This window comes from Mastomys coucha, unplaced genomic scaffold (assembly GCF_008632895.1).
Source record: "Mastomys coucha isolate ucsf_1 unplaced genomic scaffold, UCSF_Mcou_1 pScaffold21, whole genome shotgun sequence".
Lineage (NCBI taxonomy): Eukaryota > Metazoa > Chordata > Mammalia > Rodentia > Muridae > Mastomys > Mastomys coucha.
Window position 1 is genome coordinate 13,836,448 of NW_022196904.1, and position 13,902 is coordinate 13,850,349.

At 51.0% G+C, this 13,902-nt stretch overlaps 1 protein-coding gene across 10 annotated transcripts; it reads left to right on the plus strand.

Moving 5' to 3' along the window:
• The first annotated feature begins 836 nt into the window (after positions 1-836).
• Meis3 (Meis homeobox 3) lies at positions 837-11,884 on the plus strand. Of its 10 annotated transcripts, none has more exons than XM_031385412.1 (14): positions 838-934; positions 1,145-1,317; positions 3,001-3,182; positions 3,316-3,475; positions 3,569-3,619; positions 4,325-4,408; positions 4,562-4,711; positions 7,302-7,413; positions 7,585-7,733; positions 9,010-9,086; positions 9,245-9,303; positions 9,880-9,963; positions 10,739-10,808; positions 11,441-11,884. In XM_031385412.1, the coding sequence occupies exons 2-13, from the start codon at positions 1,306-1,308 to the stop codon at positions 10,786-10,788; spliced, it is 1,170 nt and encodes a 389-aa protein (XP_031241272.1). In that variant the 5' UTR covers positions 838-934; positions 1,145-1,305; the 3' UTR covers positions 10,789-10,808; positions 11,441-11,884. The 10 variants fall into 10 exon arrangements, with proteins under 10 accessions (XP_031241269.1, XP_031241272.1, XP_031241274.1 ...); XM_031385414.1 differs by having other exon boundaries at positions 4,613-4,711; XM_031385413.1 differs by having other exon boundaries at positions 839-934; positions 4,358-4,408.
• The last annotated feature ends 2,018 nt before the right edge of the window (positions 11,885-13,902 follow it).

The window sequence follows — 13,902 nt, forward strand, 5'->3', positions numbered from 1 at the left end:
TCACCCCTGCCCTGGCTTCTGTTTTATTTCCAGCAGAGAAGATGAAGGAATGCCAGGCGCTGTTTATGGGAGTCATAAAATGTACCTCCAGCTAGCCCAGCAGGGCTCACACCTCCAACAGTGAGCAAGTGAGCAGGCACCTGCTGCCTTCCTCACCCCTCAGATTCTGTTCCCTTCTCTGTCTCTTTCTCAGTTTCCCTTTCTTTCTTTCTTTCTTTCCTTCCTTCCTTCCTTCCTCTTCCTCCTCCAGCCACATCCTCCTCTTTCCCTCTGGATTTTGGAGACAGAATCTTACCATATAAGCAGGCTTGCATCCAACTCATGATCCTCCTGCCTCAGCCTCCCTGAGTGCCACACACCCCTGGCACAACTACTTTTTGCCACTGGAACTCCACTCCAAAGCTTGTCTTGGGGCTTGACTGGCAGCTTTTGTCTGCAGCCCCACGATTTACCCCCTCCCCCATTTACACACACACACACACTGGAGGTCCCAGGCTGCTCCCCTGGGGGCAGCTGAGCGGACTCCATGCTGGCTAGGGGCCTTCCTGAAAACAAGGCTTAGAAGGACAGAGGCACACACAATCCCTGAGGGATGCTCCAGCAACCCAATAGTTTGTCACTTCTAGACACACACTGGAGCCTCGGGCGGACAGCACCCTTGTCCCCCTGGGGAGACAAGGGACAAAAACTGAGCAAGAAGACAAATTAAAATATGTGTGATTCTTTCCTATGCCTGGTTTGCTCTAATCCTGTCCCATAGTTAGACAGGAGAGACAGAGGCAGAAGAATGACCAGAGGAGGGGCAAAAAGCTACTGTAGACCCCTGGCGGCCAGGCAGGGAGAGAGCAAGAAGCAGAGAGGACCAAGAGGGAGGGTGGGGACCGAGGGAAGCTCCAGACACAAGACCCCGCGAATCTGACATACAAAGGCCAAGGTGGGCGGAGGCAGACCTGGAGCCCAAGAAGAGGAGAGGAGGAGGGAGGGGACAGCACAGGGGGAAGAAGGGGAGGCAGAGAAGGAGCGGGAGGAGGGGACTCAGAGGAGAGGGGAGGGACAAGACAGGAGAGGGACCGCTCGGGAGGAGGCCCCGCTCCGGCAGACAGCGGGTTAAGCGTCTCCGCGTGAACTTCCGGATGTGACACAGGCCGGGCCCGTGTGAGCGGAGGAGCCGCCGCCACCCTCGGCCGCGATCCGCGGGTCTTGGCCACTCGGAGACCCCGGCACCCGGCGGGGACCTCGAGGACCTCCCGCCGCGATGAGCCCCAGGCCGTGACCTCCCGAGCCCAGGACGCGCGGCGCCGGCTCATGGCCCGGAGGGTAGGTGGCCGTGCTGTCCCGCCCCGAGCCCCTTTCTGCCTCTAAATGTCCCTTTTTGCCCCTTAGAGTCCCTGCTGCCCCTCCCTCTATTCCTCTCTGTCGCTCCCTCTCCCCCTCACTTCCCCGCTCCCCTACTCCCTCTGTCTCTTGGGTCTTCCCCATCCCTACCCTCTTCCTGTCTGCCTTTCCCCAGGCTTCTGTTGTCTGAGACCCACCCTGGGGTTAGGGGTGGGACATCTCACCGAGCTGCCAGACAAGGGAGAGCAGGGGGAGAGATGGGAGCCCTGAGAGTAAGGTTTGGAGCCAGACCTGGCAGGAGCTAAAGACCCATCTTCTGGGTCCATGATGAGCAGCAGGAGCAGGTGAATTCACTTCAGGATGCCTAGAGAAGTTAGCCTCAGAAGCAAAAGAGGAGTGACAGCCACACAGGTGGCCCAGTGCAACCAGGTCGGCTGGAGCACACAGGACCCTCTGCCTCTTATCAGTGAGCCCTTTGCCTCTTGGAGCCCCAGTCTCCCCACTGCTAAGTCTTCTACCTAGAACTCAAAGGTCCTGCCCCATGGTGATTCTCTAACAGGAGGACCCAGAAATCTGGCTCCTATACTCTTGTTCCTATACTCTTGTTTCTGGTTGGGGCTATTTGTATGGTAGAATGGGGTTACCCTCACCCAAATATATTTGACTGTTGTCAGACTGTGCTAAATGTCTTTCATTTCCTCGTTCATTCAGTTCTGACTTGGTGCTAGGTGAGCTCTCTGTCTGTCTGTTTCTGTCTGTCTTTGTCTCTCTCTCTCTATCTCTCTCTCTCTGTCTCTGTATGTGTGAATGTCTCTGTGTGTGTTTGTGTTTGTGTGTGTGTGTAGGGTTGTCTCTTGCCGTTCCAGGTGTGGTGTTCTAAGTCTGCATGCTCTGGAGAACATACCCTATAGCATATATGTGCATGTATCACATGCGTGTGTATGTCGGCTGTGTGCCCAACTGTGTGTGGATATGGGTATGGTGGATTTACATGTTGGATGTAATAAGTTGTTCAGACATTCAGAGGTGTATAATGTAATCTCAGCACCCCAGAGGTCAAAGCCGGAAGATTGCTCTGAGTTCCAGGCCAGCATGGGCTGCAAAGTAAGATTCTATCTCAAAACCAAACAAAGCTGGGAGAGCCCCTGCCTAGACTCCCCCAGTGAGGGGCTGGGGGTGTGGCTCAGTGGTAGAGCCCCTGCCTAGAATCCTCCAGTGAGGGGCTGGGGGTGTGGCTCAGTGGTAGAGCCCCTGCCTAGGATGCACCAGGCCCTGGAACCCAATACTTGTAAAATACATAGGAAGAAGCTGTGCGTATGCAGGTGAATTTTTTGGATTTTCCAGGTTGTACCTCCTGTCAGACCCTGCCCTTCCCTCCCTGTTCTCCCCCACTGGCTGGCTCCCCCAACATCTCTGTCTCTATGCTTCTTTGCCATTATCTCTCCCTCGGTTACTAGCCACCCAACTCCTTCCTGGATGTCCCCTGACCTGAGCCAGTCTTCTTTGGGGTCTCTGAGTAGGACTCTTATCCCTGCTTGGACTGCTCTGTGTGCTTCTGTGAAGGCCGGGATCCTTGGAGACTGAAATACATGTCGTGTGACCTTAGGTAAGGAGGCTGAGCCCTGAGGACACTAACCTCCCTGGGTCTTGTCCCTTCTCTTCTAGTATGATGAGCTGCGCCACTACCCCGGCATTACAGAGCACACAACGACCCTGGCCAGTTTTTCGGAGGCAGCCCCTTCAGTACCTCGAGCCCCTGGGCCCTACACCCCACACCGGCCTCCCCAGCCCCAAGCTCCAGCCTTGGACAGCGACAGCTTGAAGAGAGAGAAGGATGATATCTATGGGTAAGTGGGTCTAGGGACAAGCAGGAGCTCCCCAGAGTGTCCTTTGTGTCTCTCAGGGTCTGTTTCTCTCCTCGTGTCTGTCTCTGAGCAATCCCTAGTCCCCTCATGAGTGCCCACTTTCCTGTCCCCACAGACACCCCCTCTTCCCGCTCTTGGCCCTGGTCTTTGAGAAGTGTGAGCTGGCTACATGCTCGCCCCGTGATGGGGCCTCGGCTGGGCTGGGTTCGCCCCCAGGTGGTGATGTCTGCTCCTCCGACTCCTTCAATGAGGATATTGCTGCCTTTGCTAAGCAGGTGGGCAGCCCCAGAACGAAGCACCAGGGGAGGCAGCAGGAAGGGCGGGCAGGAGGCGGGACCACCTTGCCTGGCCTCTCTTCTCCCTCCCAGATCCGCTCTGAGAGGCCGCTGTTCTCTTCCAACCCGGAGCTGGACAACCTGGTGAGGCCCAGGCCCTCCCCGTGTCCTTCCCCTTCGTGTTCCTGGGGTTGGCTGAGGCATGAGGACAGGAAACCACTAGCCCATAGTCACAAACCACAAGAGTGTTGCCCCTTTGAGAACTCCAGGTGGTCAGAGACTGAACCCCAGCTCTGCCACTCTAGCTTCATGAACCAGGGAGCCAAGGCACGTGATGTCACTGCCCTACATAGTGCAGGGGCGAGAAGGGAGAAAGAGAAAACTAGTGAGAAATACCCTTTCTTTGCACGCCAGCACTTTCTTTGGACCTCATCCATTGGCAAAGCTCTCTGGGAAATGTAGTTCACTAGGTGGAGGGTGGGAACAAAAGCAGAGGGCAGGCAGTCTGGGGTACAGGCTGTGCACTGCCACAGCACCTCTCAGCTCCCCTTGTGATGGACTCTCCCTGTCGCTTCTCTTTCTATCTCAGCCATCAATCAAATTCTTCCTGATGCTGACTTACTAAGCCTGACTCTGTTTCTCCTTTGGCCCAGTTGGTTTCTCTGTTCTGTCTCTGTCATTTTCTTTGCTGTACTGTCTTAAGGGTCTTTCTCTATCTTTAAAAAAATAATAATAACAGTGTCTCACCCTATTGTCCAGGAACCTATTGTATAGTCCGGACTGGTCCTTGTGGGCAATCCTCCTGCCTCAGCCCCCTCCACGTGGCTGGGATTCCATGTGTGCACCTAGATGCTCTCCTTTCTTCCTCCCCTCTGTTTGCAGATGGTCCAGGCCATCCAGGTACTCCGGTTCCACCTGCTGGAGCTGGAGAAGGTGAGGGTGTCTCACTTGCACCTGCCCCACCCCCACCCTCTAACTCCTCTCTCCCTACTCCCCACTGGAGTGGAAGCAGAATGCTCCCTCACCCTGTACACCCCAGCCCTGGCTCCCCCGGGTGGCCCCCCCAGTACCCCGCTGCCCTCCCAGGTCCACGACCTGTGCGACAACTTCTGTCACCGCTACATCACCTGCCTCAAGGGGAAGATGCCCATAGACCTGGTGATTGAGGATCGGGATGGTGGTTGCCGGGAGGATCTTGAGGACTACGCAGCCTCCTGCCCCAGCCTCCCAGACCAGGTAGGCATCAACAGGCCACTATGCACTTCCGGGCAATGACAGCTAGGCATGAACACAGCAGGAAGGCATGCTTCACATCTGAACACCTCAGAAATGTCAACCATGAAGTGTACAATACACTCACATTCTCATGTCACAACAACCCACAGATACAGCTGGCATAGACACATATACACAACCAACCAGCTTAAGCCAGGTATAGAAGCCATAGTCAACAGACCATAATGAGTACCACCTCCTGAAACAAGCCACAACCACAAGACAGTAGCATAGACCCTACAGCCATCCAAGGTCCGGAAAGAACCCAGTCATGAGACAATAGCACAGACCATAGAGCTGCTGCACATCCTGTGTGGCACAAGCCACAACCATGAGACAGTAGCATAAACCCTACAGCCACCCAAAGTCCCGAAACAAACCACGGTTGGGAGACAATAGATTATAGAGCTGTTACACATCCTCAAACAAACCACGACCCCAAGATAACGGCACAGGCCATACAGTCACTCCTGCACTGCCATTGAAGTATGACCACAGTGCACACACATTGCCACATAGCTATCTCTGATGGAGCCAAAGAGCTCTACTAGATACTGCTGAACAAACTCAGATAAGGTTACACTTGGACAGAGACTGACCCAAAAAGCCCTTGTTGCCCAGCAGCCATGCAGCTTCATATTCATCTATGTAGTTTTATAAATAAAGATAAATAAGCTGGAATCAGCTCAGAACAATAGGCAACGCATAGCAGCTGCACTGATTGCAAGCCACCTCAGTTGGAGAAAAGTCACCTGAAGGCCACACCCAGACGCTGTCAACAGATCAGCAATGACACAGCCCAAAGTCAGAGGCAGGTACACTGCAGGACTCCTGGGTTGTACATTCACACACTGTCACACAGGAGAGCCTCACAAACCCTCGGTTGGGGTTGGAGAGACAATTCAGTGAGAAAAGTACTCACCATGCCAGCCTAGGGACTGGAATTTGGATCCACAGCAGCCATGTAGATGCTGTGACCGCCTGACTCTAACCCCTGCACGTACAAGGCAGAGACAGGGACATGAAACAAGCCAGCTAGCTGTATTGGTGACCTCTGGGTTTAGCAAGAGACCCTGCCTCAGGACATAAGGTGGAGAAAATTTGAGCAAGGCACCAGATACAACTCTGGCATGCGCACGCGCGCACACACACACACACACACACACACACTCACACAGACACTTTGTCCCCAAACTCATCAGAATCTCAGGAGAACTTTACATGAAAAGATTGGGTATCACTCCCAGGGAGCTCCCTCTTCAGACTTCACACACCCTCGGCTGTCCTCAAAGGACAGTTACCTGGAGGTCACATACACACACACACACACACACACACACACACAGATGTCCCCACAGAGTCACACACAGACCCTTTGTGCGCAATGCTGCCATCTAGGTACTCTAGGGGAAGAGTACTCACACTCAGAAAGGTCATGTTCAGTTATACAATACATAAAAGTCTCAGGGGAAAGTCTGGCATGGTGGTATAGGCCTGGAATTTCAGAATTCTGAAGGCTAAGGCAGGAGGATCATTGTGAGCTTGAGGCCATCTTGAACTACACAGTATGTTTTCAAAATAGACTGGGCTACAGTTTCAAAAATAGTCTCAAAAAATAAAAAAAAGCCTACAAACAAAAATATGATCTGAACTCCCTTACATGAAATTCTGAAAACTGAAGATGTGGCTCAGTGGTAAAGCACCCACCTAGAATCCCCCAGTGAGGGGCTGGGGGTTTGGCTTAGGGGTAGAGCCCCTGCCTAGAATCCCCCAGTGAGGGGCTGGGGGTTTGGCTCAGGGGTAGAGCCCCTGCCTAGAATCCCCCAGTGAGGGGGCTGGGGTGTGGCTCAGGGGTAGAGCCCCTGCCTAGCATGAAAAATGACTTAGGATCTGTTCCTAGCACTGAAAAAAAGACAGCACATACGGAAATAATTTTTTTCATAAGCTTGGTGTAAATTCATTGGCAAAAAAAAAAATCCAACCTGAACTAATAAGAGGCTATTTATAGCCTGTATTTTTCCCACTTAGTTAATATTCCTGTGGTTTGCCAGAGCACGTTAATGGGTTTGGTGCTGAGATGAGCCCAGGCTCCTGCTGGGAGGGTGAGAGGAAACCCACTGCCCCAGTATCCCAGCTCAAAATGTTTAAGACTTTGTTTGCTTTTTTGTGTAGTTTATTGCTCTTTTGAAGAAAAGTCCTACCCTGTGACTCAGAGTTCCTTGGAATTCATGGCAATTCTACCTCAGCCTTCTGAACACAGGGATTAATGGGCATCACCACCCCTGGCTTTCAGAGTCTGAGGTTATCTGAGGTCCTGAGGGTATCAGATGAGGGTGTCCTATAGACTGTGCTAGCTTCTGCTTACCTGCCAACCACTAGACACCTGCACACAGGTGAGTTTTCACTCCAAGGTGGGGGTTGCTATCGTTGAAAATGGCACAGGGAGGCAAGGTCACTCACCTATGATCACACAGAAGAGCAGGAACAGGTTTTACCCACAAAGCCTGGGTTCCCTAAGTTTTCCCCCTGATGTCCCATTCTTGTTTCCTAGAATACTACATGGATCAGAGACCATGAGGACAGTGGGTCTGTACATTTGGGGACCCCGGGTCCATCCAGTGGAGGCCTGGCCTCCCAAAGTGGGGACAACTCAAGTGACCAAGGTGAGAAACTTAGGAGGGACAGAGGAAACATAGGCGTTGCTCTGAGGATTAAAGTTAGACTTCCAAGGAGACTCTTAGGGACACAGTCGCAGTCTGGTGTCTTGGGTGAGAGTGTTGTGGTCCTCTGTTGTTTACCAGCACCAATTGGGCATGTCTTCCCCCACCCCCCAGGAGATGGGCTGGACACAAGTGTGGCCTCTCCCAGCTCTGCAGGAGAGGATGAGGACCTCGACCTGGAACGCAGACGGAACAAGAAGAGGGGGATCTTCCCCAAAGTGGCCACCAACATCATGAGGGCCTGGTTGTTCCAGCATCTCTCGGTGAGAATCTTCAGATTTGGGTGGAAATGGACACAGAGAGAGGGAGGGAGGTTGCTATCCCAGAGAACAAGCCCCAAGAGCCAGAGACGGGTCCTCCCAGCAGTCCCTGCTCCATCTCTCTACTCACCCACCCATCAATCATCCATCCGCCATTGTCCCTGGGTACCCTCTGGAGGGTGTTCTATTACTAACTGCACTGTGAAGACAATGTCCAAAGAGGCTAAGGGTATTACTTCAAGTCACCCAGTCAGACGTAGTTTCAAATACAGACAATCTAGCCTTAACTCTTGAACCACACTGACTTGTGGAGGGAGACTAATAAGCAGACATGGAGAAGCTACAAGCAGATAGATTAAAAACAGAGCAAAAAGGACAGAAAAAAAAATGGAAACTTAGAACTGGAAATGACAGACCATGCTTGCAATCCCAGCACTCAGAAGGCTGAGGCAGGAGGATTCTCAGTTTGAAAACATGGGCTACATGGGAAGACTGTTGCACACACACACACACACACACACACACACACACACACACACACACACTATCAGGGCTACTGAGATGGCTCTGCAGGATATTTACTGCAAAGCCTAAGTTTGGTCCTTGGGCCCATTTGGTGGAAGGAGAGGTCTGACTCCCACACGTTGTCCTCTGACCTCCACATGCAGGTTTGTGCATGTGCACACACACACCTGCACACACACACACAAAGAGAGAGAGAGAGAGAAAGATAGAGAGAATGAGAATATAAATATAATTTTAAACAGGAGGCTTGAGTTACGTTTGGTGGATTGGGGTCTAAGGTGAGGAAATCTTGGATTCCACCCAGTGCTGCATAAACAGGATGTGGTGTGTGGGGCACACCTGTAACCCCATTACCCAGGAGGCAATGCTGTCTTCAACTAAATAGCAAGTTTGAGGCCAGTCATTGCTCCAGGAAGAAACCCTAAGGGTAGGAGGTACAGCTGAGCAGTATCTAGTGGAAATGGAAGAAGGTGTAAAAGGACCCCGTGGGACTCCTTGAGTAGGACTAGATGGGTAGGGCTGCTGGCCTCCCCTGCGTGTGAGTCCCCTCCTGCCCAGTTTGCCTTTGGTTGCTGTGAGAGGTGGGGGTGGGAAGTAAATTGCCCAAAGCTTTGTTGGGCTCAACCCCTTTGGCCATGGAGGAGAGAGTGGCTCTCCCACCCTCCTCCTGCCTTGGGAACCAGTTATACTAGGCTAGACCTTAGGGAGCAGACACCAGCGGGGCAAGCAGAATGACTCTTGTTGGTGGCTGCAGCACCCGTACCCCTCAGAAGAGCAAAAGAAACAGCTGGCCCAGGACACGGGGCTCACCATCCTGCAGGTGAACAACTGGTGAGTGACTGGGCTGGGTGCTGTCCGCGGTGCTGAAACACCATCTCCCACTCCTTGGTCTTGGCAGTCAGGATCTGGACTCCTTCTGCTGTCCCTCTTGTGGCTCTCTGGCCCCTTGAATACTTCCTCACACTGTTTTTTCCCCCATCACTTCCCAGGTTTATTAATGCCCGGAGACGAATAGTGCAGCCCATGATTGACCAGTCTAATCGCACAGGTACAAAAGGGACAGAAAGTTCCTCCATTCTCAGGTAGGACCAGGCCTCCTGTGCCTGAGTCTACATTACATCTTTTGAGGTTTCCTGGGACTCATCTTGTACCCTTGATCCCTTCTTGGAGCTTCTGTGGCTCCATCTGAACCCAGACGCCTTCCCATGGGCTCCTCGGGCTCTGTCTACACCCCAATCTTTTTAAGTATTAACACATTTTAATTTTATTCTTAACACTGGGTCTCACTATGTAGCTCTAGCTAGCCTGGAACTCACTCTGTAAACCAGGCTTCCCTTGAATGCACAGAGATCGGCCTGCCTCTGCCTCTCAAGTGCTGTGGTTAAAGGTGTGTGCCATTTCATCTGGCTCCAAACCTATTCTTGTGGTTCCTAGGGAGTCTATCTTACTCCAACTCTCCCTAAGGGGCTCCCAGGCCTCCATCTGTACCCCAACCCATTCCGAGGTGCTTCTGGGCCTGAGTCTCAGTCTTAGCTCCCTCCATAGGGCTTCTGACGTTCTGCCTGCACACTAACACCCTTGTAGGCCTCCTGAGGCTCACCATACATCCCATCCCCTTTCCTAGGGCAGGGTGCATCTTTCAACCCTGAGGGCCAGCCCATGGCAGGCTACACAGAGACTCAGCCACAAGTGACAGTCAGGACACCAGGTAAGTTCCCTGTCTCTGCTGAGCCACTTCCAATACCAGGCTCTACCTCTAACCATACAGTTTCTAGTCTCAGTTCATAAATGATTCATGGCTGACCTCCACACAGGGAGAAGAAGATGGTATCATTGGCTTGCTCCAGTTCTTCCTGCCTCAGGCAAATTAAAGACTAGTTTTTTTGTTTTGGTTTGATTTGGTTTGGTTTTGGTTTTGGTTTTTTGCGAGACAGGGTTTCTCTGTATAGCCCTGGCAGTCCTGGAACTCACTCTGTAGACCAGGCTGGCCTCGAACTCAGAAATCCGCCTGCCTCTGCCTCCCAAGTGCTGGGATTAAAGGTGTGTGCCACCACTGCCTGAAGACTAGTTTTTCTTAAAAAGCCAAAAATTTCTCCTCCTCTTCCTCCTCCTCCTCCTCCTCCTCATCCTCATTCTCATCCTCATCCTCATCCTTCTCTTCCTCCTCCTCCTTCTCTTCCTCCTCCTCTTCCTCCTCCTCCTCCTCCTCTTCCTCCTTTTCCAAGACAGGGTTTCTCTGTAGCCCTGGCTGTCCTAGAACTCACTCTGTAGAAAGGCTGTCTTTGAAGTCATAGGTATCTGCCTGCCTCTGCCTCCCAAGTATGGGAATTAAAGGCGTGCGCCACCACTGCTTGGCTCAGAACCTTCTCAAAACACTTGACTCATTTGATCCTGGTGAAGAATCCTGGGTAACGGAAGGGGTGAGGGAATGTTAGGGTATCCATGGGCAGGAAGGCTCACTGATCTTCTCTTTCACTTTCTAGGATCAATGGGGATGAATCTGAACTTAGAAGGAGAGTGGCATTACCTATAGAGGCTGGAGTCAAAAGAAGGGTAAGTGAGTGAAGTCTAGGGATCAGCAGTCTCAAGCTTCATTAAACTCCAGCAGTGAATCCAACTAGAACAATGCTAATATGGGTTCCTGAAATGAGGATTTCCCAAGGGTGATGGAAAGATGCTTCATCCATCTGTCTATCTACCCACCCATCTATACATCTATACCTCTATCTATCCATCCACCCATTCACTTGTCTACCCATCCATCCATTCATGCACCCACTCACCTGTCTACCCATCCATCCATACATCCACCCATCCATCATCTACCCATTCACCCCTGTCTACTCATCTATCCATTCATTGAACATTCACCCCCCTCTCTATCCATCCATCCATCCATCTATCCATCCATCTCTCCATTCATCCACCCATTTATGCATCACTCACTTATCTCACCTGTCTACACAGCCAGCCAGCCATGCACCTACTCATCCATTATCCACCTATTCACTCACCTGTCCATCCATCCACCCATCATCCATCCATCCATCCATCCATCCATCCATCCATCCATCATTCCATTCATTCATCTATCTGCTCACTCAGCACCTATCTAACCCATCTATTCACTCATCCATCGTAGGGACCAATGCAGTACTTTCTAACTTCTACCTTCCTTCCCACAGGTCCCAGCCTCTGACTATGACCACCAGCCTTGCACCTAATTGGTCCCTGCTGGTCCTTGGGCTTCAGGACTTCACCTCCAAAGCTCCCACCCCATTCAACGCCTACCTCCCTGGGGCCCCCAGTAGCTTGAGGACCAAGAGCCCACTTGAGGGTCTCTCAAGGGCAAAGACAAGGCCTCTAGGTCCTGAACCCTTCTTCTGCCCTTCCCTTTGCTCAGGACCTGAGCCAAGAACTGGGCCAAGGTCTGAAGAAGATGGTGTCTGGGGCCCCAATACAGGACTGAGAAGAGACTAGGGTTGGGCAAGGATGGTCAAGGAAGGAGGGTCACCTAGATCCAATGTTTGGGAGAATCCTCCATCTTCCTGCCCTCTGCCTCCCCCACCTCCCTTCTCTGGCATTCTTCTACTTTTCCTTTTTTAATGATAAAGTCTTAAAAATGCAAATCAAAATTCTCATTTGTCTTCTAAGATTTTAAGTCCTTGGTAACTTGAAGAACCACAAATGCTAACAGTCACTGGCCATCTTTCTCCTGATTCCAGCTCTGAAGTACCATATGTATCTGTTAGCTGTTGCTGTGTAACAAGCTGCCCCCAAATTCTATGGCTCAAAATGGATACTATTATTGAGGTCATTCTGCTTGTACTTGGCTTCTTACACTAGGCATAGCTGGACTTTAAAAGTGGTTATGGGGATCAGCCAAATACTTCAGTGAGTAAAGATGCCTGCAGCCAAAACTGATGACTTGAGTTTGACCCCCAAGTATCCCATGGAGAGAGGAGGGAACAGATTACAAGTTGCCTTCTGACCTACACACACACACACACACACACACACACACACATACATGCACATACATACATGCACATGCATACACACACATGCACACACATATATACACACACACAAACACACACACCACACATACACACACATACATGCACATACATACACACACATGCACACACATATATACACACACACACATACACACACACCACACATACACACACATACATACCCACACATATACACACATACATACACACATACACACACACACACACACACACATACACACACACACACAATGAATTCCTACAAAGATCACAGCACAGAAACCAGAGCTGTTGAGATGATTCAGTGGGTTAAAGCCACCACCAAGACTAAAGAACACAAGTTCTTTAGTCAGGACCCACATGGTGGAAGGAGAAAGTCAGCTCTCATAAGCTGTTCCCTAACTTCCACATGTATGCCATGGAGTGGGTGTGAGCTCCCCCTATGAAGGAAATACCAAAAGGTGTTCTCAAAAAAGCAGCATACAAACCTTTTTTAAGGTTGAGTTCCTGTGTGGGTGGCCAGTTCAGTGGTTGCTCATACCCAGGGTAGCTGTGACAGTGATTGACAAGGCAGATAGAAACCCAGCACTGAAGCCAACAAACTCAAGGGCCAACCTATACTTGCCCAAGACACCACAAAGCTGCTTGCTTTCAGGGAGCTCAGGTCTGAGTACCTGCTTATGGAGACCAACCAGCTCCATCCAGCTTTGTGGATGGTCTGTTCCAGATGCCCTGTGGACACCAACCTATACATGTTCAAGCCACTAACATATAATGGCACAGTGGGTGCACAGAGCTTGTGTGAATGCTCTGTATGATATCAATAACTGCAGATGACTCGCAATGTGTCATGGAGTGACAGCATCCTGTCCACAACAGCTAATCTCGAACTACTTAATGATGAGGAAGTGTCGATAGTAGAGATGTGGATTGACAGAAAAGCTGGTGTCCAGAATCCCCCAGTGAGGGGCTAGGGGCACAGCTCAGTGGTAGAGCTTCTGCCTACAATTCCCCAATAAGAGGCTGTTCTTTGACCTCCACAATTCACTGTGGCACACACACACACACACACACACAGAGAGAGAGAGAGAGACAGAGACAGAGACAGAGACAGAGACGGGGAGACAAAGAAGAGAGAGATTAAATCTAAACAAGGGGCCAATGAGATGGCTCGGCAGGTGAAGGTGCTTACCACCCAAGTTCACAACTTGAGTTTGTTTCCTACAACCTTCATGGTAGAAGAAGAGAACCTACTCCCACAAGTTATCTTCAGACCTCCACACTTGTAGTGTGGAATTCGAGTCTGTGAGAACACACACACACAGAGCTTTTAAAGTAAAATAGGAGTTTGACTGATGGCTCAGCAGCTTAGAGAACTGGCTGCTCTTGCAGAGCACTGAGTTCCAGCCCCAGGCTCACCACAATCTGTAACTCCAGTTCCAGGGGATCAAGAACCCTTTTCTGATGGTGCTGCACATATGTACATACATGGGTGCTGCATATGTGTAGTGTACGTACATACATGCAGAAAAAAACACCCACACATTCAAAATAACCAAATAATTAAAAATAAAAAACACCAAAATTCTTAATGTTTTAAAAAGCTAACATAGAGGCCAGGTGTG

Bases quoted from the DNA above. Each gene is read 5' to 3' on its own strand.
- Meis3 (XM_031385407.1), top strand. The intron at 3,620-4,324 runs GTGAGGCCCAGG...GTGTGCACCTAG, and splicing joins ACCCGGAGCTGGACAACCTG to ATGCTCTCCTTTCTTCCTCC. The intron at 9,087-9,244 runs GTGAGTGACTGG...ATCACTTCCCAG, and splicing joins ATCCTGCAGGTGAACAACTG to GTTTATTAATGCCCGGAGAC.